This window comes from Lampris incognitus, chromosome 9, assembly GCF_029633865.1.
Source record: "Lampris incognitus isolate fLamInc1 chromosome 9, fLamInc1.hap2, whole genome shotgun sequence".
In the NCBI taxonomy this organism is placed as follows: domain Eukaryota; kingdom Metazoa; phylum Chordata; class Actinopteri; order Lampriformes; family Lampridae; genus Lampris; species Lampris incognitus.
Window position 1 is genome coordinate 14,411,378 of NC_079219.1, and position 27,663 is coordinate 14,439,040.

Here is a 27,663-nt window from a genome sequence, read left to right on the forward strand (position 1 = left end):
TTGAGTTTAATATGTTATAGTTTACCTGACGGCATAAAAGGCAATGGTGAGAAAATATAACGGTATGCGACCCTAGACGAGTGTGTCGCAGTGCCTAGTGGGTATTGAAGTCAAACAAAACAAGGACCGGTTCTGTTCGCTCCGATCAATGCGCGGCTGCAGTTTCCGCTAAAAAACTACAAGTACCGAAATGCACTACCAACGGTTTCCGGTAAGTGCCTAAAAGTTTGGACCGGGGATGGGGGAAAAAGTGTTGGGATGAGAGGATGACTGGGCTGCTAATTTTAATCGGCTGTTACTATTTTCAATGCAGGTAGTGGAGGAGGGCAAACCCAGAGTCAGGAGGAGAAGAGGCACGCGAGCGCGTCCGCGTGGGAGCGGAGAGACTAGGTGATGCAATGGAAGACAGATTTCACTGTAGACAATGAAAGTTGTCTCCCAACTTCTTTGAGAGACGCACGGTTTCACTAACCAGAAATGGCACGGTATTGATCACTTGCACAGCCGCGGCGTTAAGGTTTTTGTTGTAGCCCAGCGTCACTACAGCCGGGGTTGTTTTTTTTTTTGAATTATTATTTATTTTTACCGCTGGAAGCCGCTGCTGGTGGTATTGTTCGCGTCCTGAAACTCCATTTTTCCCCACTGATGCTCTCCACAGACGTCCGGAGAAGGCAGACACAAAGGATACGCGTGATCTGCTTGCAGGTTTTTCCTCTCCTTTTGAGCATGGGTCTGTTTGCAGGGCGGAACAACAGCTCTGCTTTCTGGCTGTAGAAATACTCAAACGTTTCCTTTACGAAGCATCACGTAAAAAAAAAAATCAATCATCACAAGATGCACGTATTGCACATATGGTCTTTGCTGACTAGATGTCAGTGTGCATGGCAAGCCCATTGGGCAGCGTTGCTGTTATTAATTTGTAGCATAATTTCTTTTTTTTTATCGTCGAAGTTTATTCGGTGAAGAATACACACACGGGGGGGAGGGGGGGTCATTACGAACGCATCATGTGTTAAGGGGCAATGTTTCATGTAGCATATTAATAGGTTATGGTTGTGATAAAGGTGTTGCCAAACGTTGCCCTCTAGCGGAAACTGTAGCTTACTGCAACATTGTGTGTAACCCCCCCCCCCGGAACACACACACACACACACACACACACACCATCCCAAATCTCGACTGGCGCGAAATACACACGAAGAGAGAGGGTGAATGAGGGGACGTCTACACACCGCTGTCATGTCTCTTGTTTCTTCTTCCGGTGGATTTATTAGCCGTTGCATTCAATATTTGTGAGACGTTTTTTTTTGTTTTTGTTTTGTTTTTATTTTTTTTTTGTTTTTTTGAGGCGATAGGTTAAGATGATCTCCCAGGTAAATTTTTTTCGTTTATCGACACGGTTATTTCCTTTAAGTGATACGGGAGGAAGATCCCGTCGCTCCGTTTACGTCTAATTAGGGCCGTGAATTATGCTTCGAGGGCAAACATGGAAGGCGTTGTATACTCGCCTGTTCGTCTCTTTAAGAAAATGCTCTTTATATATATGTATATATATACATATATACATACATGCATACATACATACGTGTGTATGTGTGTGTGTATGAACAGTAGTTTGTGTGATCATAGCTTGCATTAATTGGAGATGGAGTAGCTGTTATTGCTAAATGCTCTTCCCAGTTTCGTTTTCAGCTTTCATTCCATTTATCCTGACGAGGGGGACTTGATTTTTTCAAGGGCATGAAGGTTTATTTGTAAAGGCTACATACAGCAAGTGTGGTTGATAGGGTGGAAATGCTCATTTATTGAGATGGGTTGCATCAAACCAAGGATAACGAACCTCTCACAGTGGTTATTTATGGGAGATCTGACATTTTATTCTGGGTGAAGGGTAGTGTTTTCAACACGGTGTGAAAAGATTGTGTGTGTGTGTGTGTGTGTGCGCGCGCATGTAAACCGCTCTTAATTACAACGATCTTGCAGGTACGGTGTTTATTTTCATTGCATACTCTGGGATGTGGTCATACAAACCCCGTGGATAGAACGTTTCTTCCTGGTTTCTTTGATCCTTGTGTCCCCTCTGTGCCTCTCACACAACTTTTTTTTTTAATCTCTTTCCTGAATCTGCATTTCTTCTGATTCTGTTAATCTCACTTAAGGAAGCTTAAGAACTTTTGAAGGCAATATGCTGTTCAGAGAAACTGCTGCGTCAGTGCTCTTCTAGCTCTTTCCTCTTCCTATTGAAAGTCCTGTAATAGGCCATTAAGAACCAGCTGAGACGGTTAAGCCATCCGCTAGGCCTGATTCAGTTAGACAACAGATGAGACTGATCTCTGCCTGAGAGTCCACTATAACTGAGTTGATGTCTCTACTCGCACCCCATCACTATTCCACCCCAATCCTCACTTTTCAGACTTGCTCCATTGGCAAGGGGACAGACGCCGACAGCTTGGCTTCAAATTGTAAAACCTCAGACGTACGTGTGATCAACACAGTGATAGGCATTACGTGCATGACATCTTATTTCTTTCTTCATTTTTAACAAATACGCAGTGTCGAAGGACAGTGAGATGCCAAGGTCCAGCGTTCTGTAGCACATTCTTGCAGAGGCACTGAAGAAATAAAAGTTTTGCAAAGGAGACAAGCATTTTGGGCTCCTTGTAAAAGTGGGCCATTGGTCCCTGCGGTGAGTGATGCTTTTCTGGGGCAGGCTTGGCAATGACGCTTAACCAGCCCGGATTGGGAACACACACCCCAGTCCATCCATTTTGGAGTTGGGCGGGGTAACCGTTCTGATTGAAGACAGAAAAAAAGGGCCAAGGCAGAGAGACTGCAGGGCTGCTACTGCATTTCCTGATGCTGGAGACCTTTTGTGGGAGTTGAAATCTAGCATTGAGGCTCTTCTGGCTCAGCCCTGTGAGTATGTTTCAGCTAAGTCCACCTGTTTCAAGATGTATTTACAAAATCTTCCATCATGGTGAGGTGTGAGAATTGTAGTTATTCACCCTTTGTGCTTGCGAATGGGTTATGAGTTAGGCTAGGCTGTTCTGTTTTAGGCCGAGGTCAGCTTTAGCAAACTAAGCGTGGAGATAATGATTTTCTTTCACTGAGTTGGCGGTTGTTTGTGCCCAAACCCAAGCCCTCCAGTGAGAAGCGAGCTGCTATTTAAAGATGGCATAACCAAGCCAGCTGCTCTCGTTTCCGCTCCCGTCGTAATTGAATCATCGCTAGGAGAGTGCGCCAGTTAGGGTGTGTGTACGTCGCAGTAGATTATACCACTGGAACTTCAGGCGGACTGCAAGGGCTTCTTTTGCATACCGGATTGATGGTCCCTGACTCCTGTTCCTGGTGAGTGTGTCTGGGATGAAGGATGGGAGCACTGGTTAGGGCAAGGGTGGGTTGGAGGTAAAAAGACAGCGTCAACGCAGGTGTCACAAAACTGTCAATGATGCAAAGTATGGGGGTTAATGACGTGAGCTGTTAAAAAAAGAAAAGAAAAGGTGGTTTGCATGGATTGAATAGCCTTTTTGTGCCAAATGATACTGATGGAAATGTAAATAGCAGGTGGGATGGTAAGTCAACAAGGATTGTTTTTTTTAGAAATAATTAATTCTAATGATGGAGTCAAGCTGCTCACACCTCGGTTGAAATATTTGTGCTGTAATTGTTGAGCTATCTAATATCATCGAAGGTGTCGCTTGTGCTTTCTGCTGTCGACTTGAAGCTGAGATCATCTCTTGGTTGTTGATGCGGTGACAGCTGTCAAAGGCTTCTGAAATGTAGTGAAGATATAATAAAGAGCAGGGAGAGGGTTAATGATTTAAAAGGGAACTGGGCCTTCCATATCCCTTTTTCACGGGCACCATCCTGAGTTAGGGTGGGCTGTGGGGACGTGACAAAGAGCCAACCACACAGCCATATTTGAACGCTCAAGTATGTTCGTTTAGAGACCCGTGTTGCAAATAACATACAGCAATGCACACAAGTGTTATGCATACGTAATAGACTGTGGCTGATGTTGTTGAAGATCCCCCCCATGTAGGCATCTAGACCCTATCCGTGTTTCACAGCCTCTCCTTCAAACACCATACAGATACTTCCTTCCTGAGCTAGAGAAAATGCTCACCGCTCAACTTGTTTATTTTGTGAGTCTTTTGGTCAGGGAAAGAGTGTAGCATACTTTATCACCAACCTCAGATGCAGCGACGCTTCTCAGTGGTGTTGGGATTCTTCTCAAGTCACCGTGTTAGAAAAAATACTTAAATTGACTTTTTTTTTGTTGGAAGTACTCAAGGGAGGGCTTCGGTTTAGGCAGAGTTATAGGTAGTATATTTTATACTGTTTTAGGTCTGTATTTGTAGTCTCGTCACTCAAGCTTCTTCTTTTGACTGGGAAGTTCACATTTGACCCTGCCAGTAGATGGGCTCTGCAAGAGGAACATAGTGGGCAGACAACAAAAGAATGTAAAATGGAACAATACTCAGGTGGTTGCCACTTGCCAATCTAGGGCAGTCAAAAAAATGTTGGCATCGACGTTTGACACATAACATGGTACAACTGCTCCCGCCCTTGGCAGATTGGTTCTTTTCGGTAGGACATTCATTAAATGATATATTAATAGTCTTGTCAGTGTTTCTTGGGGTCATTGGCCTGAATACCGTCACATGGTCGAAAATGACTTTTGCCTTTTTCCCCGGGACAGCCCATGAAACACAACTTAGTACATAGACATAACTAAAACGCAACATATGAAGAAGGGCTATTAGGTCAGAATACAACAAGAATATGCACTTTAACTCGTCAGTAATTACAGATCGGTGCTGGCTGTTTTCTCAGTTATTGCGTTGCGTGTCGGTTTATCGCCTACTGTTCACTCCGCGGTCAGCTTATCGGATGTGAGGTCATTTTTGTCCTCTTTATTTTCCTTATTTGGTTCTCAGTCTGTTGTTTAGTGTCCTGGGGTTTCATTGTTTCGTTTTTGCTGTTATCTCTTACTATTAGAGAATGAACAGAGTATCCGGGGACTGTGCATAACAATTAGGGCTGGGATGATATGCTTATCTCCCGATTCGATGCTATCACCATACTTGGGTGCCGATTCGATATATATATATGTTGTGATTCTACAAGTATTGTGATTCAATATTAGAGTTTATTGTGAGTTTCATTTGCTTTTTTTAACACTAGAGCACGGGAAAAATGTTGAATCGTACACTTCTAGAGACTGTCTCCCATCCATAGGGCTAGTGGTTGTGTCAGGAAAGGCATCCGAGGCAAAATTTTGCCAAATCGGTATGTGGATTGACAATACCATACCGGATCGGTCAAGACCCACATTAACAACGGCCAGCATTGGTATCCTGATGGAAACTGTCAAATCTGCTGCGGCGACCCCTGAAAAACAGGGGAAAAGCTGAAAGAAGAAGACTTCTAGAGACTTTATATCATGAGTCATATTTCCAAAAGCAATGCACATCACACGTCAGTCAGTCTTTCTGAGTTTTGTTGCAGCTGCATCAGTGCTGTACTGCATGTGAAAGTGGTTAATAAAACACGTTTTGAAGTAAAGCGCTACATTTAGCCACTCCTGCTCATCAAGCTAGCGCCATAAAACAACAAGCCCTTACATTAACAGCTTTCACATAGGAAATTGAACTTGAAAACTGTCCTTTCAGGAATTTAAAAAAAATCACAAAAAAAGAAACGCAATACTTAAGTGAATCGAATCGACCCCCCCCCCCCCCCGCAATACCAATTGAGTTTAGCCTAGTAAATGGATGCTGCATTCTGGACCAGACATATAAAGATATCGGACAGCTCAACTCACCCAAATTCTCTGTACCATCCTAAAGTGCAATGCCAAATGCGCAGCAAGAATTTGTGTCTTTTCTTCTTTCATGAATGAAAGGGCAAGAATAAGAGGTTATTTTTAAAGGAAAGTTTCATTAAGTTGAAATAGTTTGGAATTGCACGGACAAAAATGTCGGCGTTCAGTGTTGGGAAGCCACTGTGGCCGTCATTTAAGCGTTCCAAAACCACAATCCTTCTGGAAAACAGGGAGCTCACAGCACAGTCTTAAAATCAATTAAATAAAAAATTTATGGAGATTTTATTTTTGCACATCCACAAATACAATTTTCCTTGCTCCGTCCATGTTTTTGGAAGAACATGACTATGTTGTTCGAGATAAAATCCAGTTTTGCTCCTATTCAAAACATATCCAAACCTAAAATGAGTCGATCTACATGTGACTTGACTGTGAGCTTCCCATTTTAGAAACGGACAAACGCCACGGTTTTTGAGAGCTTAAACGACTGGCCATTCGACTGCGTCGAAACCCCAGCTGGAAGACTCGGCAAACGGGTGAGTTTCTTAACACTGAAGCGACCGGGGAAGTTTTTGTTTGTGTGACTCTAAATAGGCTCGGTAGGAGTGGTACGCCTAAGCATTCCCCCATAGTTTAATCGGAGATAAACATTTTCCAGTTCAGCGGATGAAGCGACGCATGAGGCACATAGCATCTGGAATATGCAAAGCCTAGCCTCCTCTCTGATTTGAGCCATCACTTTGTGTAATTGACTCTTGCTTTTTTTTCCTCATTACGATGCTCTCTTACCCCGGGCTCCAAGTCTGCTCTTTTTGACCCTATGCTCCAATCCGACTCCAAAAACATGACTTTGTGTCTCACTCCTAGTCCAAATGCTGAGCTATCAATAGAGTTACACGTATGTGAAGACTAGACGGTGTGTTACTTAGACCTTGGACTTATTCTGTTATTGTATTCCTGTTTCCTGCTTTATCACCTCACTTTCTCTCACTAGCGCGCGTTCACATTCACCCAGTTTCACATCAGCACCCAGGGAGTGGTACATGGGCATTCATCTCAACATGCACCCTCCCTCCCTCGGTATCTCTTTCTCTGCACACACATTAAACACTTTGCCTTTGCGCATGTCCTTCCTTGTCCCTGCAAGAAATACCCTGTTACAGCAGATCTGCTGGTGTCACCAAAAATAAGATGCAATCATGTTTGTGCTCTCTTCATTGTTGCCCCCCTCCGCCTCCCTTTGGCCATGGCATGTCTACACCTTTAGTTAGAAGTAGTAGTAGAGGAGACTGGAGGCTACACGTATGCAGTGTGTGCTGTTAAGACCTCGCAGTAACCCCGTGTTCTTGATGAAATGGCTGCAAGTCACTACATGACAGGCTGAGAACGTGAAACGCTCCCATCGCACCGGCTGTGAAAATCATTAAGCAAAATTGAAGCGTGAATGTCCTCTTTTCCGCCGTGGTTCCTACTTCCCCTACTCCAGACACGCTTATGTAAATATTTAATGGTGCTGTTTGTGGTTGGCTCTCCAGCGTGTTTCTGAGCCCATTGCTTCCCATTAATCTTTGATGGACTTGCTGTAGCCGTTGTGTGTGAGTGACTGTTTTTGTTTTCGCTCTTCCTTTTTTCCTTTTTATACAGGGGGATTAAGATGGGAGAGGTTGAAATCTTCACCCTGCTCGAGACCTGAAAACTCACACAAGACCCAAAAACCCACAAGATCCACTGTTGCTCATGACTTCGACCCTCCCTACCCCAATGACTTTCTACAGCGTATGTCTCCACCTTTTATAGACATGTTAAACATTAATGATGCAGCTCACTGTAAAACAAAGGCAATCTGTCGTCACTGTGATTTCACATATATCCCGAATCTGTGCCATATTGCATACCTTGGAAAATACAGAAAAATAACTGAGCGCCCTTTAAGAACCCTGGACCATACTTTAATGTTTAAACGACAATGTTTCTGCTGTTACAGCCTTCAGTAACAGGACTGCATGCTGTGCAGGTTTAGAATATCCTCTAAAGATCTCTAATGGACCGATACAATGCCAGCATTTACAATCGCTATCACTTCACTTTGATAAAAGACAACTAACATGGCGTCCAGGTGGCGTGGCTGTCTATTCCGTTGCCTACCTACATGGGGATCGCCAGTTCGAATCCCCGTGTTACTGCCATCTTGGTCGGGCGTCCCTACAGACACAATTGGCCGTGTCTGCGGGTGGGAAGCCGTAAGTGGGTATCTGTCTTACTCGCTGCACTAGCGCCTCTTCTGGTCGGTCGGGGCGCCTGTTCGGGGGGAAGGGGGGAAGTGGGGGGAATAGCGTGATCCTCCCACGCGCTACGTCCCCCTGGTGAAACTCCTCACTGTCAGGTGAAAAGAAGCGGCTGGCGACTCCACATGTATGGGAGGAGGCATGTGGTAGTCTGCAGCCCTCCCCGGATCGGCAGAGGGGGTGGAGCCGCGACCAGGACAGCTCGGAAAATAGGGTAATTGGCCAAGTACAGTTGGGGAGAAAAAGAGGGGGGGGAAAGCCACCAAAAAAAAGACAACTAACATATTTTAAATTTTGATTCCATGTGTTTGATTTAATGAGTGTGTCTTGAGCATATCTTTTTAGGACTTACTCTTTCAGAATTTTAACCTTTTTTTTTGTAACTTCAGATGACTTTTTTATGGCATTTTCCCCTGTTCTGTTTTCTCTTCTACCTTAAACTAAACTTTTGTCTTAGCATGTCTTCAAGCTCAAATCCTTGTTAACTATCGAAATGTTGTTTTTCAGGAAGAGTCGATCGGTGTGCCTGAAACTCTGTAATGGAAAATCGTGGTGAGTTTTAAGTCCCTCGTTGTGGTTTTGTTAAGTGCAGTGTTTAGTGTAATGGGCCAGGATGTGTTTATGGGGTCTGTCTAGATTCAGGGGTTTTATTGGTCATTCAGGAATACAGCCATAGCTCCTCTAGGAACTTGACGCTTGATTTAAGGGTCACTTCACCGTCCCGAACCCTCGCCTTTATCGGTCGGTGTGAAAACTGAGCTTTCATTAGCATGTGAAAACATGCTGCGCTCTCATCTGCCATGAATGCTTGCAGCAGTGACTCAAAGCTTCATAAGGTGACAGGCCTTGTAGAATGGGGCTGTGTGTGTGTGTGTGTGTGTGTGTGTGTGTGTGTGTGTGTGTGTGTGTGTGTGTGTGTGTGTGTGTGTGTGTGTGTGTGTGTGTGTGCGTGCCTGTCTCTCACAGTCTGCCTGCTTGCCTTCCAAAGCGGCCTGGCCCAGTCTGTTATCCAGGTCAGGCCAACAGGTTCTGGGCTCATGCGGATTGGCCCAGCTCTCTCTGGAAGCCAGCCCGGTGTGGAGAATATATATGGGGCACGCGGAGAGAAAAGGAACGCTGTGTAACGCTCGAGCGCCATCTGTAGAGGCAGCGGAGAGGCGGCTGAACGCTGAGGAAAAACTCTTGCCTGTCAAGGCATAATGACACAGCTCGGTGCTCCAGTTTCCTCTGAGGCGCGGCACACAGCTCTGAAAAACACTCAGGACCCCTTGAAGAAATTAAAACGCGGATTCTTTGGGACCAGACCCGGCCCCTGCTTCATTTCAGTTTGAAGAAAGTGGTCTCGCACTCCCTATTTTTCTCTGCCTTCCTCAGTTTTGGCCCAAATAGCACAGCTCTCCTTGGCAAACACATTTCAAAGGTGCGCTAAATCCTCCAAGCCTGTTCAAATTGTGATAAGAGTCTTCAAGGTGGACAGAGAAGGGTCTCGATAGGCATGTGGAAAGGCCAGTGGGATGAATTCTCAAGAAAACAGCATGGCCTGCGAATTGCATGTTTCCTGGAGATAGACATATGCTGCAACTTATGGTTTGATGGGTCATTGTGCACTCCTTCATTCCTCCTTTAATGAATTTACTGACACCCCCCCCCCCCCCCGCCACAGTAAGTAGCTGTAATTCTTCTGCTAGAACGCTTCAGGTTTTGATGTTCGACTGTAGTGGACGCAACAGTAAAGCGGCAGCATCATCTTTAACAAGCTGACCTTTAAAGCGCCCTTAGAGAGCGCGAGCCGTGTCTTTTATCTCATCTTGTTGTTTGATTGAAGGAGGGCATGGATAAAGATATGCCCTTCTGCCCCCCCCCCAGCACCCCCCCTCACTCTACCCACAGCCAGATCCGTTTAATTGCATTTGTCTAATCTAGGGGTGGCTCATTTCAGGGGCTGTCGGTTTGGGATTTTATTTGTTTATTTGTTTTTAATCGGTTTATTTGTTGAGGCCGTTTACCTTGTCGTCCTGCTGTGCTGTGGTCCGCTTTGAGTCCCAAGTTCTAGGTGTTTCGAAAACCATTTAACTTTTTGATCTGGGTGTGAGCGTTGAGATCTGATTGAGTTGAGTTATTCAGGCCGTGTTGACATTATTATTCTTCTGACTCCTCGACATAACTTACGCGCATTTTCAACACGCGCCCGAGACACCGCGGCAATGAGCTCCGACAGTATTACGCTGCACCGTAGACACAAACTGCATTGCAAACATGCACAGCAAGCTGCTGCACAACACAATAAATTGAAAACATAACTAGTCTTCCCCCCAGGAATGGTAGGCATCCTTCAGTAAATGCTGACCTGCTCTGTGAGCCAAGGAGGGAGGGTCGACGAGTGAGTGAGAGGGAGTACAGCTTCTGAAGGGAGGGAAGGTCTTAAGGAGATTGAAAGAGGGAGGGAGAGAAAGGGGAAGGAACCAAACTGAGAGACAAAGAGGAAAGAAGGACAGATAAACATTTGTATACTAGAAAAAGGGGACCCACGCCAGAGGGAGGCCAGCGGACATTGTTGAATGTGGAGCAGGGCAGGTGTGCCCCTCTCCTGTCAAGATTAGCTTGCGCATTCCTCGGGTAGAGGGCAGGGAGAGAGGCCCCTCGGGGGCTGGATCATGGGACAGAGCCTTCGTCTGGAGACCCCGGCTCAGCACCCACAACAACACAGTGAGAGCGGTGAGTTTGCCCCTTGGACTCACTCAGACATATGCGTGTTCATGTAGTCCTATGTGTCTTTGAGCAGTTGTACATTTTCCGGCCTGTAAAGGCTTACGCTGAGCAAAAAGTGGTTAATTTCCCTATTTTCTAGCTCCCTGAACCAGTGTTTTTCATTAGGGGGAAGGGTAGAAGGCGAGGGTTGAGACTGCAGATTGTGTAATAAACAACACTGTACATTGTTCCCCCCCCTTCCCTCCCTCCCGCCCATTCCTCTCTCTTTCCCCACCACAGGGAATGTTAAATCACCGGGATCAGGTGCAGGAATCTCAGCTGTGTTTTGGCGCACTCATGAGCATGTGCATGTGTGGCGCACTTACATGTCTGTATGTTGGGGATGCACAGGATAATAGTTTCGTACATGGTGAAATGAGACATTTGTTTGGTAAAATGAGTTATTGAAAAGGTGTTTTTTTTTTCCCCCCATGGGATTGCCTGAAATAGGATTATGTTCGCCTGTGTGGCATATTCACTATTCTTGGTGCCATTTACAGTTCTGTCTGAGATTATAGTTTTTCATTGCACGGTGCAAACCTACAGTATGCATCGATGCTGAGCTTGCAGATGCAGAGCATGAACTGAGAAAGTTTGACAAACTGGCAAATAATGACTTTACATCCTGCCGTAAGAAAGATTCCTCAACCACAGCAGTCACTCGCTGTCAGTTGACTTTGGCAGTTGTATGACTGGATGATTTTGAGAGTACAGAAGAGTCCATAAGAAACAGTCATTGCTCTGTGAGATCTTTGCACTGTCCTATGAAGTAGATTGAATTCCACAATCTGCCTGGAGGCATTTGCCAACTGTTGCAACCCCTGGTTGGCAAGCTCTTATGTAAGCGATCAGGCTGCCCCATACAGCAGACTTGCTGTAGGCTAAGGCCCATAAAACAACAATCCCCCTTTACCCACATGCTCACCTGACCACCCCTGTCATGAGTCATTGAATCATGGGGCTTTAGAGTGAAATGTAGCCGCCCTGTTCTGTGAGAGGACTCGGTATAGGGTGTAAGAGATGTTCAGCTGCAGGGTAGGTAGGTGGAGCTTCAGGCATGCACAGAGAGGGGAGGGAGTACGTTAAACCTCGCCCCACCCCCACAATGCGCCCATCACTCAACCCTGTTTCCTGATTGGTAAGCCTTATCGAGGCAAAGCCGCTGATTAGATAGCACAACTTCTGATTCTGGTTCTCTTGTCCCAAATGCAACCTCTTTTGTTTTTATACTGCCTAGACAGAGTAGAACATAATGTTGAGATAGTCAGTTAGACAGAGTTCATTTTTTTCTCTTAATATCTCGTAACAGGCAGCTGCTTTGTACTTAGCAGTGCCATTCACACTGCCTCCATGAGCGGTACAGTGGGCTGTGTTGTTGAGTGTCAGGGGAAGAGGTTGTCTTTGTTCTCTGTCACAGTTAGGATCAGGGTGGAGTGCTATTTCCTCCCTGTGTTTCCAGGCTGCCCCCCCCCTCCAATAACTTATGTACTTTTTCTGTCTTTGTAGCTCTTTCTCTCCCCACCCCTCCTACTCCCCATCCCGACTTCCCGAATCACACAGCTGCGACGCATACACTCAGCAGACCTCTCTACTCACTCCTCTTAAAACAGTGACGGGATGGGAAGCGCCTCTTTGTATCAGCGAAGACTCTTTTTTTTCCAGATAATTTTGTTTTAATTGTAGAACCTCCTCGTTGAGTCGGACCAGTTGTTCCTTCTTAGCTTGGGCTGCTGTAGCTATTGAATTGGGCAGTGTTTGCTGATACTGTACTCTCTCAAGAATAAGGTAAACTGTCCTTCTCCATGTGGATTGTTCACCGTATGGGCTGAGTCTTCTGCGATTGCCATCTCGGCGGTGCTTTGGAGCGTGATAGCCGAGTAGAGTCGGGTCTCATCCTGCCTCAGTTGAGTGGCTATACTCTCCATGTCAGAAGCAGCTCTGTCAGCGCACTCTGCTGTGTGTGTGTGTGTGTGTGTGTGTGTGTGTGTGTGTGTCTATGTGTTTGTGTGAACCTGGGTTTTCATTGATCAGAGGGAATTGCCTCAAGCAATGCATAATCTGGATGTTATGGCAGCTGGTTTGAATGCCCGGATCTCAGCCTTACCAACAGAAGCAGGATTTCCATGATTTGGACATGGTTGTTGGGCACAGACCTCCTCTGGATGCACGGTAGTTGTGGAAGGACACTGGCTCTCACTTCAATCAGTCACTCTGGCATCTTCTTTCTAAATAATTTAACCATTGGGCTCTATTCGGGATAGTAGATTTTTGGGCTAGCGAGTGACTTTTGCTTGCCAATGGCATGCTGCCTCAAGTCCCACCATCATGGAAGCTGGACACCGAAAACCCCTCTTCCAGGTAGACCAGTCGCACACTCGAAAAACATCAGAGACCATCACTCTGTCAATTATGATGACCGCTGTTTTTTTTTTTCCTCCTAAAGGGTTAACTTTTCAGGATGTAAGAAGCCTTAGCGACAAAGTGAACCATTGCTTTTACTGAAATTGTAAACAATGTGGAATTCAACAGTGGGTTGTGGGATTCTTAGACTCAAATAAAATCTGGAAAACACCAAAATAAGGACAGCAACGTTTTCCTCTGACAGCAATCTTGTGTTCTTAAGGCCCGCTCTGGACTGATAAACCATGTCGGCATTTTAGGTATTGTGTGTCACAAGCATATTGTTGTGGGAACCAGATTGCAGTGAAGTATTGTTGCCAGGACATCCTGTGTGTACATGGAACTGCGTGTTTTTGTGTCGCACCCTATTCTCTCTCTACTGATAAATATTGTGTCTGCTACTGCAGTTCTAGCTTTGGGAGAGCTGGTTCTTGGAGCCAATGTTCTCATTGCCCTCCAAAGCTCAGCAGGCTGTCAGTTGGCCTGTCAATCCCCCTCACCCAGAATATACTACTATGGCAGCAGAGTGTCATTCAAGAGAGAAGTGTACGCTTCAGTGGCAAATGGCAAGTAATTGGTGCTTTGCAAAAGGTGATGTTTTTTGATTGGCAGCCATATTGTTTATATAACTATATTTGTGTTCTGCCATCATGTGATTATACGGTATACATCTGCATGTCACTCTATGAAGCCAGCTAGTGGTGAAAAGCAGATAAGACACACAAGGCCAGCTCAGAATTCCCATCCAACTGTGGAATTTGACAGTGGGAAGCTCTGGCTAGACGCCAGAGCGGAACCTCTCTTGTTGATTGTGGATACATGGAGGAGGCCATGAGCTCTCAGCATCACCCTGCCAAAGCACACTCAGTCCCTGAGAGCTAACAGCTAAAGATAATAACAGCCTTGATTAGTGCAGCCTTCCCCTCAACAGCAAGGGTAGCGGGGCACGAGGTCAGCTAGCCCAGTTAGATTACAAAGAGTTCCACTGCTGGGATAGTACATCAGCTGTTGGCTGTACCCTTCTATTTTGCATGACACAAGCTACCATGTCTTGTTTCATCTCATACAAATCAGGCCGATGCTTTGAAACTGGCGCTTTTATCTTGAATCATTTATTTCCACTTCCAGATGATGAAGTTGAGCAGCAGCACAGCACAACAGGGGGAGAGGGGAGCAGCACGGGGGACAGCACCCCTCCCCCCAAGCGCAAGGGCAAGTTCTCTACCCTCGGCAAGATCTTCAGACCGTGGAAGTGGCGGAAGAAGAAAAGCAGCGAGAAGTTTAAGGAAACTTCAGAAGGTCTGTGTTCCAAACTTACAGCGTATATAGTAGAGTTGCCTAAAGTCTCAGTTGGGCTCTACGTGTGTTACATTCAGCTTTCATCAAAATTCCTTAGCCTGTCTTTCCCTGCTCACCCAGGTCATTTAGTCCACACAAAGAGGCACCAGGTAACTTTTTTCCTTTAACATATTATCATTAAATTCATTTTGATGACATAGTATGATGGCTGGGTGACACAGTGGCCCAGTGGTTAGCGCTGTTGCCTCACTGCAAGAAGTTCCTGAGTTCGAACCCTGGGGTTGTCCAACCTTGGGGGTCATCCCAGGTCGTCCTCTGTATGGAGTTTGCATGTTCTCCCAGTGTCTGCGTGGGTTTCCTACAAGGACTCCGGTTTCCTCCCACAGTCTGAAGATATGTAAGTCAGGTGAATCGGCTATATTAAAATTGTCCCTAGGTATGAATGTGTGTGTGTGTGTGTGTGTGTGTGTGTGTGTGTGTGTGTGTGTGTGTGTGTGTGTGTGTGTGTGTGTGTGTGTTTGTTTACCCTGTGATGGCCTGGCGGCCCGTCCAGGTTGTCTCCCCACCTGCCGCCCAATGACTGCTGGAATAGGCTCCAGCATCCTCGTGAACCTGAGAGCAGGATAAGCGGTTCAGATAATGGATGGATGGACATAGTATAATGGCTGGGCAGCACGGTGGCCCAGTGGTTAGCGCTGTTGCTTCACAGCAAGAAGATCCTGGGTTCGAACCCCGGGGTTGTCCAACCTTGGGGGTCATCCCAGGTCGTCCTCTGTGTGGAGTTTGCATGTTCTCCCAGTGTCTGCGTGGGTTTCCTACAGGGACTCCGGTTTCCTCCCACAGTCCAAAGACATGTAGGTCAGGTGAATCGGACATACTAAATCAGGGGTCCCCAATTACTTTTCATAGCGGGCCACTTTTAGGGCCACTTTTAAAACCACGGGCCACTCAACCTCCAGCAGCAGGTTGTTCGTTAGTTTTGTTTTGGTGTCGATACGTTGCAGGTATTATAATTTAAACAGAGGTTTTTCATCTATTTTTCGATATATTACTAGTCTTACTTTTACTAAGAAATTAAGTTTTGTTTTTTTTTTGATAGGGAAATAAAAAAAATTCTTCCTTCTGGCATTTCTCCAAAAATTCTCGCGGACCATAAATCAACCCGTCACGGGCCGGACGTGGCCCGCGGGCCGCCTATTGGGGACCCCTGTACTAAATTGTCCTTAGGTGTGAATGTGTCTGCACTGCGATGGACTGGCAACCTGTCCAGTGTGTTTCCCCACCTTCCGCCCAACGAATGCTGGGATAGGCTGCAGCATCCCATGACTCTACTCAGGTTAAGCGGCTTGGAAAATGGATGGATGGAGTATGATGGCTACGGGAGAATGTTCAGATCATTTCCCTAAAAAGCATTGTTTTCACAGTGTATTTTGTCTGGCACAAAACCTCCCAGGAAATACAGGGGCTGCTTTAAGTATGGCAACATTACTTGACCTCATCTGTGAACATGGCTCCTCCTCTTCCATCATACCCTTTTGAGCTACGGCTTGTGAATAAATCCACATATCTTGTTTCGACGCTTCGGGGGAAACAAAGCCCCTTGGTTGTCTTTGCTACAGTTGAAACAAAAGATTTTGCCAAAATCCAAAACAGTTACCTGGTGCTGCTTTAAGTCAACAAAAAAAAAAAGTTGCATTCACAATTCCCTGCTCATTAAAGATCTGTGAACACAAAGACACGCTAACATTATTCCCACCTCACGGAAACCGTGAGAGAGGATCTGCAATACGTAACATGCTGGTTTACGTTGTGTGTGTTGATGTCAGTTCTGGAGAGAAAGATGTCGATGAGGCGCACGAGGCAGGAGCTTATAGAACAGGGAGTGCTGAAGGAGGTCTCGGAGAACGGTAAGAGCCCTGCCGTGATGTCATTCATCCAATCTCCCCGCACGACTGTGTCTGTATCTTGACAGTAGCAGGCCCAGGGCTATCGCACCCACACAGACAGCGCAGTTAACTCATCAGTACATCATGATAGAAACACCATCCTACCCACCAGGTGTCAGAGAGCCATTTTTAAACAAAATAATTTCACCTTTTTTTTTGTAAAGCAATATATAACTTAATATTTTGAGTGGAAAATAACATGCTGCTTGCAGGAGCTGGAGGAAAGTGGAGCAAATTTTGTCCTGCAGCAAAATAGCTTTGAGACTGGTGTGTGCGATCGGTCTGTTGGGCCCACTGTGTCAGAGGCCCATTTATTAAACTCGCATCTGCTCCCTTATCACACAAACAATCCCACTTGCTGTCCATGGACTCCTAGGTTAAGGGCACCTTCCTTTGATTTGAACACTTTGACCATAATAAAATTGTACCCCAATGTGCCAGTTCAGTAACACACACATCAGTTTACACATTTTATTTCAGACTGAGTATTACAACTATCAAGTATGTGATATCTTACTAACATGCTTGCTCAATGACTCAAAGTAGTGCTACTTTATAGATCTTCTCAGTTTTCACAAGTATTTGTGGCCTTTGTTTCAAACTCGTGTTATTGTGTTTGTATCCATGATAGAAGCCGAAGACATGCAAAACCTCAAGCAGCCCTATGTGAAGAATGGCCACACTCTGCCCGTGAGCGGTGGGGGTGGGGGAATCGGCACTAACCGGAGCCCATGCAACCAGGGCAAACTCCCCCCAGAGTCGGACTTTAGGATGAACCAGGCCTGGCTCCCTCAGTCAGAAGATCGCAGGGGGCGCTACCCCTCGGATGGAGACCGCCGTGGGGTTCAGGGCTCTAGAGGTGGCGGGCTGCACGAAGAGGGACGGAGAGGGGGCGGGGGTCTGCCACTGATGCACAGCGAGGGAGAGTGGAAGTCTAACGTCCCCTGGCAGGGACAGATCCAGGGCCAGTTGGAGGACGGGAGGCGTGGGGGCAGGCTCCACCCCGAGGAGGGTCAGAGGAGGCCTGGGCTGCAGAAAGTCCAGTCTGAGGATGGCAGAAGGAGTCGGCCCACGGAAACAGATTGGAAGCCCACTCTCCCTCGTCACGCATCGGCCGAGGAGGGAAGGGCTCGCAGAGGTGAGCTGTTCAAGCACCTTCACCTCATCCACACCCGACTCTTCAGCCCACAGAAATTCCCGTCTCTCATGTGTTTTAATCACCGTTTGAAAGCTGGTGCATGTTCCATGACCAAACCTCCATCCATACATGCTTAAAGGATATTTGCAGCTTGCTCTATCACTCTCCTTTATAGCCCCCCCCCCCGCCCCGCCAAACACACACACCATCTCCTTCCTCCCCATATTCTATCTTCCTAGATCTAGAGAGGCTCCTGTCTGCTCCCAGGAGCCCTGCTCCAGCTTCTCTTCTTATTCAGGAACAGGAGGGAATAGCTTAGCTTCTCTTCTCCTCTGCTAATTAATGCGACACCATCTGAAAACCCATTACTGCCCTTTAATGCTAACACTGTCTGTTCAGTCAAAACTTGTGGAGTGCAAATTGATTTCACTTAAACCGTTACACTTTGGAAGATAATGGTGTTTCTACATCACACTTGGGTGTCACTGTATGATATTTTGCTTTATTTGCACACATCCGGCTCACTTTGTCGCATCACTACTGTTGTACCTGTGTACTTGAAATGTGTCACTGTTTGTCCCCATGTACTGGCTCCGTTGTCTTCTGGCTATGCTGATTAGTTTCCCTCTCCTCTCTCTCGCTTCTCACCTTCTCACTTGCCCTCTGTGCCTCCGTTACCTTGACTTTTCTCTCTCTTGTCACCTTCTTTTTTGCATTTCTTTCTTTTGACTCCCTTAAGACCCAGATGCCGTTTCTGTCCCACATTTCTAACCCCATGCTTTTCACCCCCTCTCAATTGGCCCCTCCCTCCCTTTGCTTGCCACATCAGTTTATCCTCTCCTCTGGGCAAATTTATCCCTGCCTATATGACATCACTGTGATGAACACTTGTCTGTTAGGGGAAAAAAACCCAACTAAAGCTCAGAGGAATTGCATGGGAGCAGTGTTGTGTGTAGGCGGGGGGGGGGGGGCTAATTACAGCCGCCTACCCTGTTTATCTTTACAGCTGATCCCCAGATAATGCAATCCTCACTACAAGTGCTATCATACAGAGAGCTTAGAGTGGTGAAGTAGCAGAAAATGGCTCACTGCTCAATCCCCTGACTGAAACATTTATAGCTACTATGTGGGGCGGCATAATGTGATGAGATGTGACTTGTTCAATATTAAAAAAGGTACAAGCACACTTCACAAAGGATTTCCACATTGTAGAGGGCTTATGTTCACTGCGGTCTGATGATGAAGGCAGTATAGTGTAAATTAAAAGTTCTCTGGTGTGGTGTCTGTGTTTCATCCAAAGGAATTGAATCGAGTGCAACTGGACTTGGTATATATCCGTGAAGACGTCTTCACGGATATATACCAAGTCCAGTTGCACTCGATTCAATTCCTTTGGATAACCATGACCTGGATGAATGAGAACATTCACAGACATGTCTGTGTTTCAGTTCTTCCATGAGCCTTGGTGCATGGAAAGTGGTTCATGAAAACATGAACCGTATTATCTCTAATCTGCTGTCACTGTGTAATGCCCCCCTGTTCTTCTGTGTTTTGTCCCCTAGAGTCTGATAGCCATTTTGTCCCTGATCCAGAGGCACTGCGGGACACTCTCCGGGAACCTCTGCCCCCCAAGCAGACTGTTATGCCTCCCAAATGGTTGATGAGCACCAACCCCGAACCCAGCAGTGAGGGTTCGCCTCGCACTCCGTCCAATGCCCCCGCAACCTTGTACTCTTCTTCCTCCTTGGCCAAGCCTGCTAGGACAGTCTCCTCCGCGGCTGCCAACCCCCAGCTATCATCCTCAGCTGCGGTGTCCCTCGTCACCCCGATCTCCACCCCTCAGGCCACCAAGCAACCTCCCTTGCCCCCACCTAAACCAATGAACAGGAGCAACGTGGCCATGCTGGGTGAGTGTCGCCAAGTGTCGTAGCCTGCAGGTACTTCTATTAACAAGGGTTGCTGCATTTACGATGATATAGAGGGACATACTGATATGATCGGGTGCAGCCTGTACTAAAACAAGTGGCTACTTTTGCATTATGCATAGCAAAATGTTGGCACAATTAAGATGTAGTTGTTTGCCTGCTGGCATGTGCATGGTCTGCATACAGGACATGCAGTAATGAGTCAGTGTAATGATGGGGAATAGACATCCTCTAGGCTCACACCTCATACAACACAGGACTACCTTTGGGATTGAGGTATCTAATACACACTTGCATGCTTACACACACTCGCCTGTGTAGAGATACACACGATGTGGAACGATGTTATCTGTACAGCTTGAGCTGCTGTTCCCAAGCTAATTACTTAATAAGCCCGGACTATTTTAGCAGAAACTGTTCTTGGGCATTGCACTCGCTGAGGAATACAGGGATTCTGGTGGTTCTGATGTGCTGCCGCAAGCGCGTCGTCGGTGTTGTTGCTGTTTTTGTTGATGATGTTTTGCTTGGGGCTTGTCTCCCCAGGGATCTTGACTTTGTTCCCTCTAGTAAATAGTCGTTTCCTTCAATAGTAGTTTATCTTATCAAAACATCTGATAGTTCTGGTGCTTTACGACTGTTTTATACTCGTGATATCTCCTCTGTCATTATATTACTGTCATCAGGGGTGAGCTGGAATGTGCTGTGGTTTTTGAGTAATAATATTTCATCAGACGTTTCCTTTACATTTAAATAGTCAGTCCTCTGATATCCCCATTCTTGTTTGCAGTCCTGACTGGTCAAACTGTGCAAATGTATTTGATGTCTGGGCTCTGACTTGCATCTCTTGCTTATCATTAGAAGCAGATTGAGTGCAAACACCCATCTGCTACAGATTTTCAAGAGCTGGCTGACCACACGCCTCTCCTTTTGAGAATGAATAGCTTTTGAAATTACTGTCGGGTGATCAAAAATAGTTATTGATAAAGGTGCAATATGTAACTGAATGTTAACAAATTAAAAAGATAATATGCAAACTGGGCGGTGGTGATAGACAGAGCAGAGATGAAAACTGGTGAACCAAAAGAGAGGATGATAAGCTGTGGCAGGGAGCACCCCACCTCCCATCCCTGCAAACCGTAAACTCACACAAGCTGAAGGCCTCCGTCTCGTCCCTGTCAGCCTCTGCCTTGCAGGGGGGAGAGAACGCCCAGCTTCCGCTCTACTGGTCCTGCTGGAAGCGAGAATGCGACTATGATGTCTACCTGTCCCTACCAGTCTACCTGTGCCGGCGGGCCGGGGGCCTGCGCTCAGGTAAAAGGATGCCGCCTGGCATCATCGTGGCCAGGGCGCCCGCTGTCTGGAATGCCCCCCCTTTCCCCCCCTCTGAGACTGTGTTGTTCATTGTGTCAACTCTGCTCTGTCAACATATTGCCCGTCAGTGCCCTGGATGCTATACTTATAACTTGTTCGCTGGCCTTGATTGCTTTTTTACATATGGCACATAAGAGCTGCATGCGCGTAAAAAGCACTGAGTGTGGTTGCTTTGTGTGTAAGAGAGTGGGGAAGCGTTTGTGTGAGTGATAAGGTGAGTGCATTTTCAGTAATACCACTACTTTTGGCATGAAAATGAGGGCAATGCCACCATAGGGTTTGACTTATGGCCCGTACTACCATCTAGTGAACCCTATAAGGTTCATCTTGGACGCATGGATTTAGATAGAAAGGGGGAAAGGAGTTGTGTGTATGTCTAAAATAAGGGCAAAACTGTTGTGGGAAATTCATAATCTAATTCACTTGGGTCTATTGCATGCTTCAGTTCTGGCATTTCTGATTTATTAGTCCTCAGTAGCACGGCTATGGCTTTCAACACTGATTTGTCTGTAAAGCTACTCCACATTAACCCATTGTTTAGAGCCAGGAATATACGTTAAAAATTGTACAAATGTGCATGTCCCTAATTGCAGTGTTTACGTCTGAGCTTTTTTTCTTTTACATTGTTTTATTGCTGGCTATTTGCCATGAGGAGATGCTCATATCAGGTTTTGATATAAATGTTTAAGATCTGACTGTGTAGAGCATGTAGGCTATGCTTATTCACTCCTCACTTTTCTGTGACCTGGCATGGTCACATTGGTGCACTGGTTTCTAGGTCTGTATGTATCTATTAATGTGGACCCAGTTGTGTGACCTGAGTCAGTATATGTATGCATTCATGTATACTCAAACATGATCTCTTGTATATTTTTGTGCAATCATGTTACCTGGACATGTCATACATGTACGCCTAGAGTTGTTGCATATGTACTCACATCGCAGTTGCAGCCAAAGTAGAAAAATACAGAAGTTACATTCATAAACAAACAGCTTCATGCCATGTCATCATAAATTTTGAACAGGTTGAAGTAACTGTATTTCCATCTGCAGGAGACCTCACCCAAGCCACTGGGGGCACCAGTCTTGTGCAAGCCAAGCCCTCCCCACCCATGCCCCCTAAAAGGACCACCCCTGTCACCAAACGCAACACGGAGGACACGTCTGCAGCTACTCAGTCCGTCCCCAGTCCTTCTCCGCTCTCCCAAGAAGACTATGGCAGCCTTCCTGCAGGCTTTCCACTACCTCCCGCTCCCCCATCCCCACCCTTGCCGACTCACATACCACCTTCTCCACCCCGCCAGCACATACACACCCACCACCTCCACCATCAGCACTCCTACCCTCACCCTCTGCCCCAGCCTATACCCATGCTCTTTGACCCACCAAGCCCTCCCAGTGAGCTTCCTCAGCGCCCGGCACCCATCCCACTACACATCATGATTCAGAGGGCCCTATCCAGTCCGGGCCCAGCTCAGCCTCATCCAGACAGTGCACAGCGTGCACACACCCTACTCTTTGAAACGCCTCCAGAGTACCAAGGAGATCGTGGTCGGCCCTTGCCTGTCAGCATCCAACCATTAAAACTGTGAGTTCCCCTGAACCCAGTCTTTTCACTTGGTATCTAATCTTGCTTGGCTCATTGATGAGGCATGAAGAGAGGCTTCATCTGTGTCTCTAAAAGTAGCAAAAATATGCCCATTCAGTTGCACTGATGTCTCTTCTCTTTAGCGCTGAAGATGACTACTCAGAGGAGGAAGAGGAAGAGGAAGATGACGAGGAAGAAGAAGAGTATGACGGAGAAATCCCTCAGCCAGAACTGGAGCCGAGAAGCCGCCGGTGCCTGGTGGGGGAGCCCGGTGTCTGTGTCATCCCAGAGGGAAACAACAGCAGTGAGGAGGAGGAGGAGGAAGAAGAGGAAGAGGAAGATGGAGAGCATGACATGCAGGGGGAGGACAGTGACTCAGATGGTCCTGTGCTGTACAAAGACGAAGATTCGGATGAAGATGAGGAGGATGAGCCCCCACCCAGTGAGTGCCTTTCATTTATTTTCCAAACACGACTACTCCCAGTAAATTGGAGTTGAGACTCCCCCCCCCCCCTCCCCCCATGCATTTGTATTTTGATATCCCTGGATCAGATCTCTCTGCTTCACTATTACTCAGGTGCCCTGGCCAGCAGAGTCAAGAGGAAGGACACTCTGGCTCTAAAGCTGAGCAGCCGTCCGTGTGCCCCAGAGCGGGACAGGTTTACCCAGGAGAGGAATGCCAGGGACGAGCAACCTCCAGGGCAGACGGGACTGACCTGGCAAAGCAGGGAGCAGTGGGAGGCCATCCGCACACAGATTGGCACGGCACTCACAAGGTAACGACAGATGTTCTCGTGTTCATTTACATATGCTAATGATTGGACATGTTTTAAACTGGAAATAGACATTCTGCATTTCCTGCAGACACCAAAGGATTTTTTTCTTACATTTTTGTCCTACTTCTTGCCTGAATGACAAAGTGATGAGAGATGTAAAAATAGTGTGACTCTTCTTTTTTTTCTTCTTCTTCTTGTTCTTCTTTTTCCTTCAGACGACTTAGCCAGAGACCCACTGCTGAAGAGCTGGAGCAACGAAACATCCTTCAGCGTTAGTAACCATTCCTCCTACCTTTCTTATTCTTTTTAAGCTTTACTGTAACATGAAACATTTCAAATACAATCAAAACTACATGCAACGGGCGTCCAGGTGGTGTGGCAGTCTATTCCGTTGCCTACCAACATGGGGATCGCCAGTTCGAATTCCTGTGTTACCTCCGACTTGGTCAGGCTTCCCTACAGACATAATTGCCCGTGTCTGCGGGTGTGAAGTCGGATGTGGGTGCGTGTCCTGGTTGCTGCACTAGCGCCTCCTCTGGTCGGCCGGGGCGTCTGTTCGGGGGGGAGGGGGAACTGGGAGGAATAGTGTGATCCTCCCACGCGCTACGTCCCCCTGGTGAAACTCCTCACTGTCAGGTGAAAAGAAGCGGCTGGCGACTCCACATGTATCGGAGGAGGCATGTGGTAGTCTGCAGCCCTCCCCAGATCAGCAGAGGGGGTGGCGCAGCGACCGGGATGTCTCAGAAGAGTGGGGTAATTGGCCGGATACAATTCGCCCCCCCCCCCCCCCCAAAAAAAAAAAACTCCATGCAACAACTCTTTTTCTACTGTATGGTAGATGGCAAAAAATATTATTGGATAGTTTTTATTCAGTATTAATGATAATTTAGTTATTTAAATGTAGAATACATTAACCTCCAAAATACTTAAAAGTGATTTCTTTTTCTTTGGTCCATGTCACCAGTTCATTGTTTATAAATATCAGCTGATTTGATACACCAATACTTGGCCTACTGTGTAATCAGAAAGTCACGTCACGTGACATATCAACATTTTGATTGTCTTCTGTATGAAACTATTACAAAGAGTTCAGTGAGTTTCAACTCCATGTGAACTGCATAAGGTGCTACACAGTGAAATTGAAATGCATCTCTGTTGCATAAAACCAAGTCACATGAAAACTTAAATGTAAAACATTGGCCTTAAAGACTATTTAAAACATTAATTAGAGCTTTGATGGCTAATTTTGGAAATTGCTACATTTTCAATGTTTTCTACAGTTGAAGTCAGTCTTTCATGTTGAAACTAAATAAAGATCTGTGTTCTCTCCTCAGCCAAAAATCAGGCCGACAGACAAGCTGAGGTCAGAGAGATCAAACGGCGGCTGACAAGAAAGGTAATGGCAATAAACACGCACACACACACACGTAGGCATAAAGAATGCCACTAAGATGCTCTAGTTAGTTGTTTTATGGAATATTTAACTAACACACAACTTTTCTTTCTGTATAGCTGAGTCAACGGCCAACAGTTGCGGAGCTACAAGCTAGAAAGATCTTGCGATTCCATGAGTATGTGGAAGTCACAAATGCCCATGATTATGATCGCAGAGCAGACAAGCCATGGACCAAACTGACTCCTGCTGATAAGGTACATCCTCTCTACCATGGCCTTCAAACGGTTGACTTACCTGACGAACATCATCTGTCCCTGATGTAGATGGCATGGTATGATAGCTGTTTTTGTTTATCACTCTCTTTTTAGTCCATATTTAAGTATCCCTTTCCTGTCTCTGTTTTTATTCTTTTAGGCTGCCATCCGCAAAGAGCTCAATGATTATAAGAGCACTGAAATGGAGGTTCATGAAGAGAGCAGGATCTACACAAGGTACGTAAGTATTATTCACCTTAAATGATTTTTGTGTCAAAATAAATTAATGTATATTATGATTCAGTTGGCTTCCTTAATCTATTCAGGTTTCATCGGCCTTAGCATCTCCCCTCCTTCTGGATAATGAAGCACTTAATTCACCGGCTGTGGAGACTCTAGCGAGGAGCTGCTCCCAATACAAACTACCCTTTTATGATTCTGAATGTACTGTACAGATAATCAGGGAAAACCTGGAACTGACTAAATGGAGGGGCGCTCCTTCCCTTCACTCTTATCACCCTCTCACTACATTGCTTTCACTAATCTGAGGTGGCGAGGATGAGGACCGGATGCAGTATTTCTCCCTAACACTAGGGGGAGCCACGTGCCAACAAGCTGGAGAGAGGTGGCAGAGGCGTACACTTGCTCTGCTATTATGTGGTATCCCTCAGGGACTTGGTTCCAGTCACAACCTTTAATGCAGCCACGTTCTGTGTTGCCTTTTTTCCCCTCTTTGACTCTGACAAATTAACTCATGCTGTGGATGTAAGACCATACAAATAATAACAGTAATAACAATAATGACAACAGTAATAACATGCACAGTATTAATAGCTAATGGAAACGAAAAGCTACTGTAAGAGTGAGCCGAAGGATGACGACTGGGCTTTGTACCATTGTGGGACTGGACATGCTCTGGGATATTGTGTGTACTCTGTATAACTCTGTACAGACTGCTGTGATACCTTACAAAGAAACTTTCAGAGATCTTATAACAAAATATTCTGTAATGCGCAAGATATTTTATATTGTAATTTTGATCAAATATATAGCGACTGCTTTTACTTGAGCTTTTTTTTTTTTCATTTGGCTTTGCCTGTATTTATGGTTGTGATGTGAGGTGGCCATTTAAGCTTCAGTCTATTCATAGGAAAGTTCAAAATAATGAGGCAGTTGGTCTCTATCTGTGCCAACATAATCTCTATGCCTAAAGGACTGTAGAATGCTGGTTTTCATATCACTGATAATTGCAATCCACTGCATGAGCCAATACAGATTCCAGTGCCACTGGATCTGGATAATCTCTCTTCATTTATAGTTTTTTTTTTATGAGTTTTTGTACTTCCCTTTAAAGATAAAAAAATGCAATGCATTCTGTAGCCATTTTGAATAAGGTTGTGGTAGTTGCAGCTATACTATAAGTTAAACGTTGCTGAAGTTGCAGAATGTCTCAAAAGTGCTGTGAGTGTAGATCAGGGATTAATCAAAATTGAGAAAATTAATTACTGGTCAACAGGGAGTCATTTTGGAACATTGTGAATCGCAGAAGGTGTTTTTATCATGTTTTCGTCCTCTGGCCAGTAGATAACAGGGTTCTCTATGCTTTGTACAGGTTGATATAGGTTGAACAGATGCTTGTGTATATCTTGTCTTCCTAATATTTGAAAAGAAATTTTAAATATAATTAAAGTATTATAGGTTGTTATTTTTTTAAGCACAAAATATTTGTGTATGATTATATGCTACAAGAAGGATATGTAAGTGTACCTTTTCTGTAAAACTAATTTCTTTTTTAATTGAAAGTGGCATTCTAGTAGCTGACTGTTATTTTCTTTTTAGCTGTAAATAGTCACATCTGGATCTAATTAAAAACCTTATAATTTCCTGAGTCTTGTGTACAATATCTCTTGGCCCTGTTCCACTACCTTATATGTAGAGGACTTGAAAATATTGGGTTATAAAAACACACACCCCTCTTTCATTTTTTATATTTACATATCAGGTTCGTTTTCACTAGTCACTGATTAGATCCGCAGTCTAGTTTAGGCGCTATTACACAGTTAGTCCTGTAGATGGGGAACTACGCCCACAAATGGAAGGGTTCTAGTTCTGGTTAAGTGCGTAGGAATCGTGAGAGATCGCCAGAACATTCTGCATATCTTTATAAGTCGGACCTCCATTTGTTTGCTCAGGTTCGTACACTAAAACTCGCGTATAATCATTCACATGTTATCCAATGCGTAGACTAATTCAGACGCTATTGTAGTGAATGTAGAAACTTAAGTGGCGCGAATCACGGTAAAAATGTGTTTATTCAGTGAGCTAAGGCACCAATGTCAGTACGCTAGCTAGCTAACAGTGTGACAAGTAAAGTATGCTAGGAAATTAGCCATTACGTGGCAGAATGGTGTAGCTGTGGTTGTACGTTGTAGCAATAGAATGTTGAGTGTTTTGGAAGCATTATTTTGATTTTTAGAAGGCTAATTTGTATTGTAACGTGCATGGATAAGTAGACACGTTAGCCCTTGGCTAGCGGGTCGGACCCTTTGGTCGAGCGGTTAGCGATGTCGCCCGCGGTGCGGGAGATACGGGTTCGCGTCCCGGCTGTGGCGGTCCTATTGTATTTAGAAATCACGTCAGGACACAGCGCTGTCGCTCGACACAACCTCTCCGTGGTATTCTTTATTTAGACTGACACAGCATCAAAGGC

General features: G+C 45.7%; 1 protein-coding gene across 4 annotated transcripts; it reads left to right on the forward strand.

Annotated features, from left to right (window-relative positions):
* Window positions 1-320: 320 nt before the first annotated feature.
* On the forward strand, window positions 321-26,835 carry phactr4b (phosphatase and actin regulator 4b). 4 transcript variants are annotated; one of them, XM_056285936.1, is made up of 15 exons: window positions 321-390; window positions 7,472-7,603; window positions 8,620-8,664; window positions 14,389-14,559; window positions 16,386-16,466; window positions 17,137-17,643; window positions 19,206-19,550; window positions 21,993-22,527; window positions 22,671-22,969; window positions 23,105-23,303; window positions 23,519-23,574; window positions 24,638-24,699; window positions 24,816-24,953; window positions 25,114-25,190; window positions 25,280-26,835. In XM_056285936.1, exons 3-15 carry the CDS (start codon window positions 8,652-8,654, stop codon window positions 25,293-25,295), a joined length of 2,499 nt encoding a protein of 832 aa, XP_056141911.1. In that variant the 5' UTR covers window positions 321-390; window positions 7,472-7,603; window positions 8,620-8,651; the 3' UTR covers window positions 25,296-26,835. The 4 variants fall into 4 exon arrangements, with proteins under 4 accessions (XP_056141911.1, XP_056141910.1, XP_056141912.1 ...); XM_056285935.1 differs by lacking the exons at window positions 321-390; window positions 7,472-7,603; window positions 8,620-8,664 and adding an exon at window positions 12,427-13,218; XM_056285934.1 differs by lacking the exons at window positions 321-390; window positions 7,472-7,603; window positions 8,620-8,664 and having other exon boundaries at window positions 14,278-14,559.
* The last annotated feature ends 828 nt before the right edge of the window (window positions 26,836-27,663 follow it).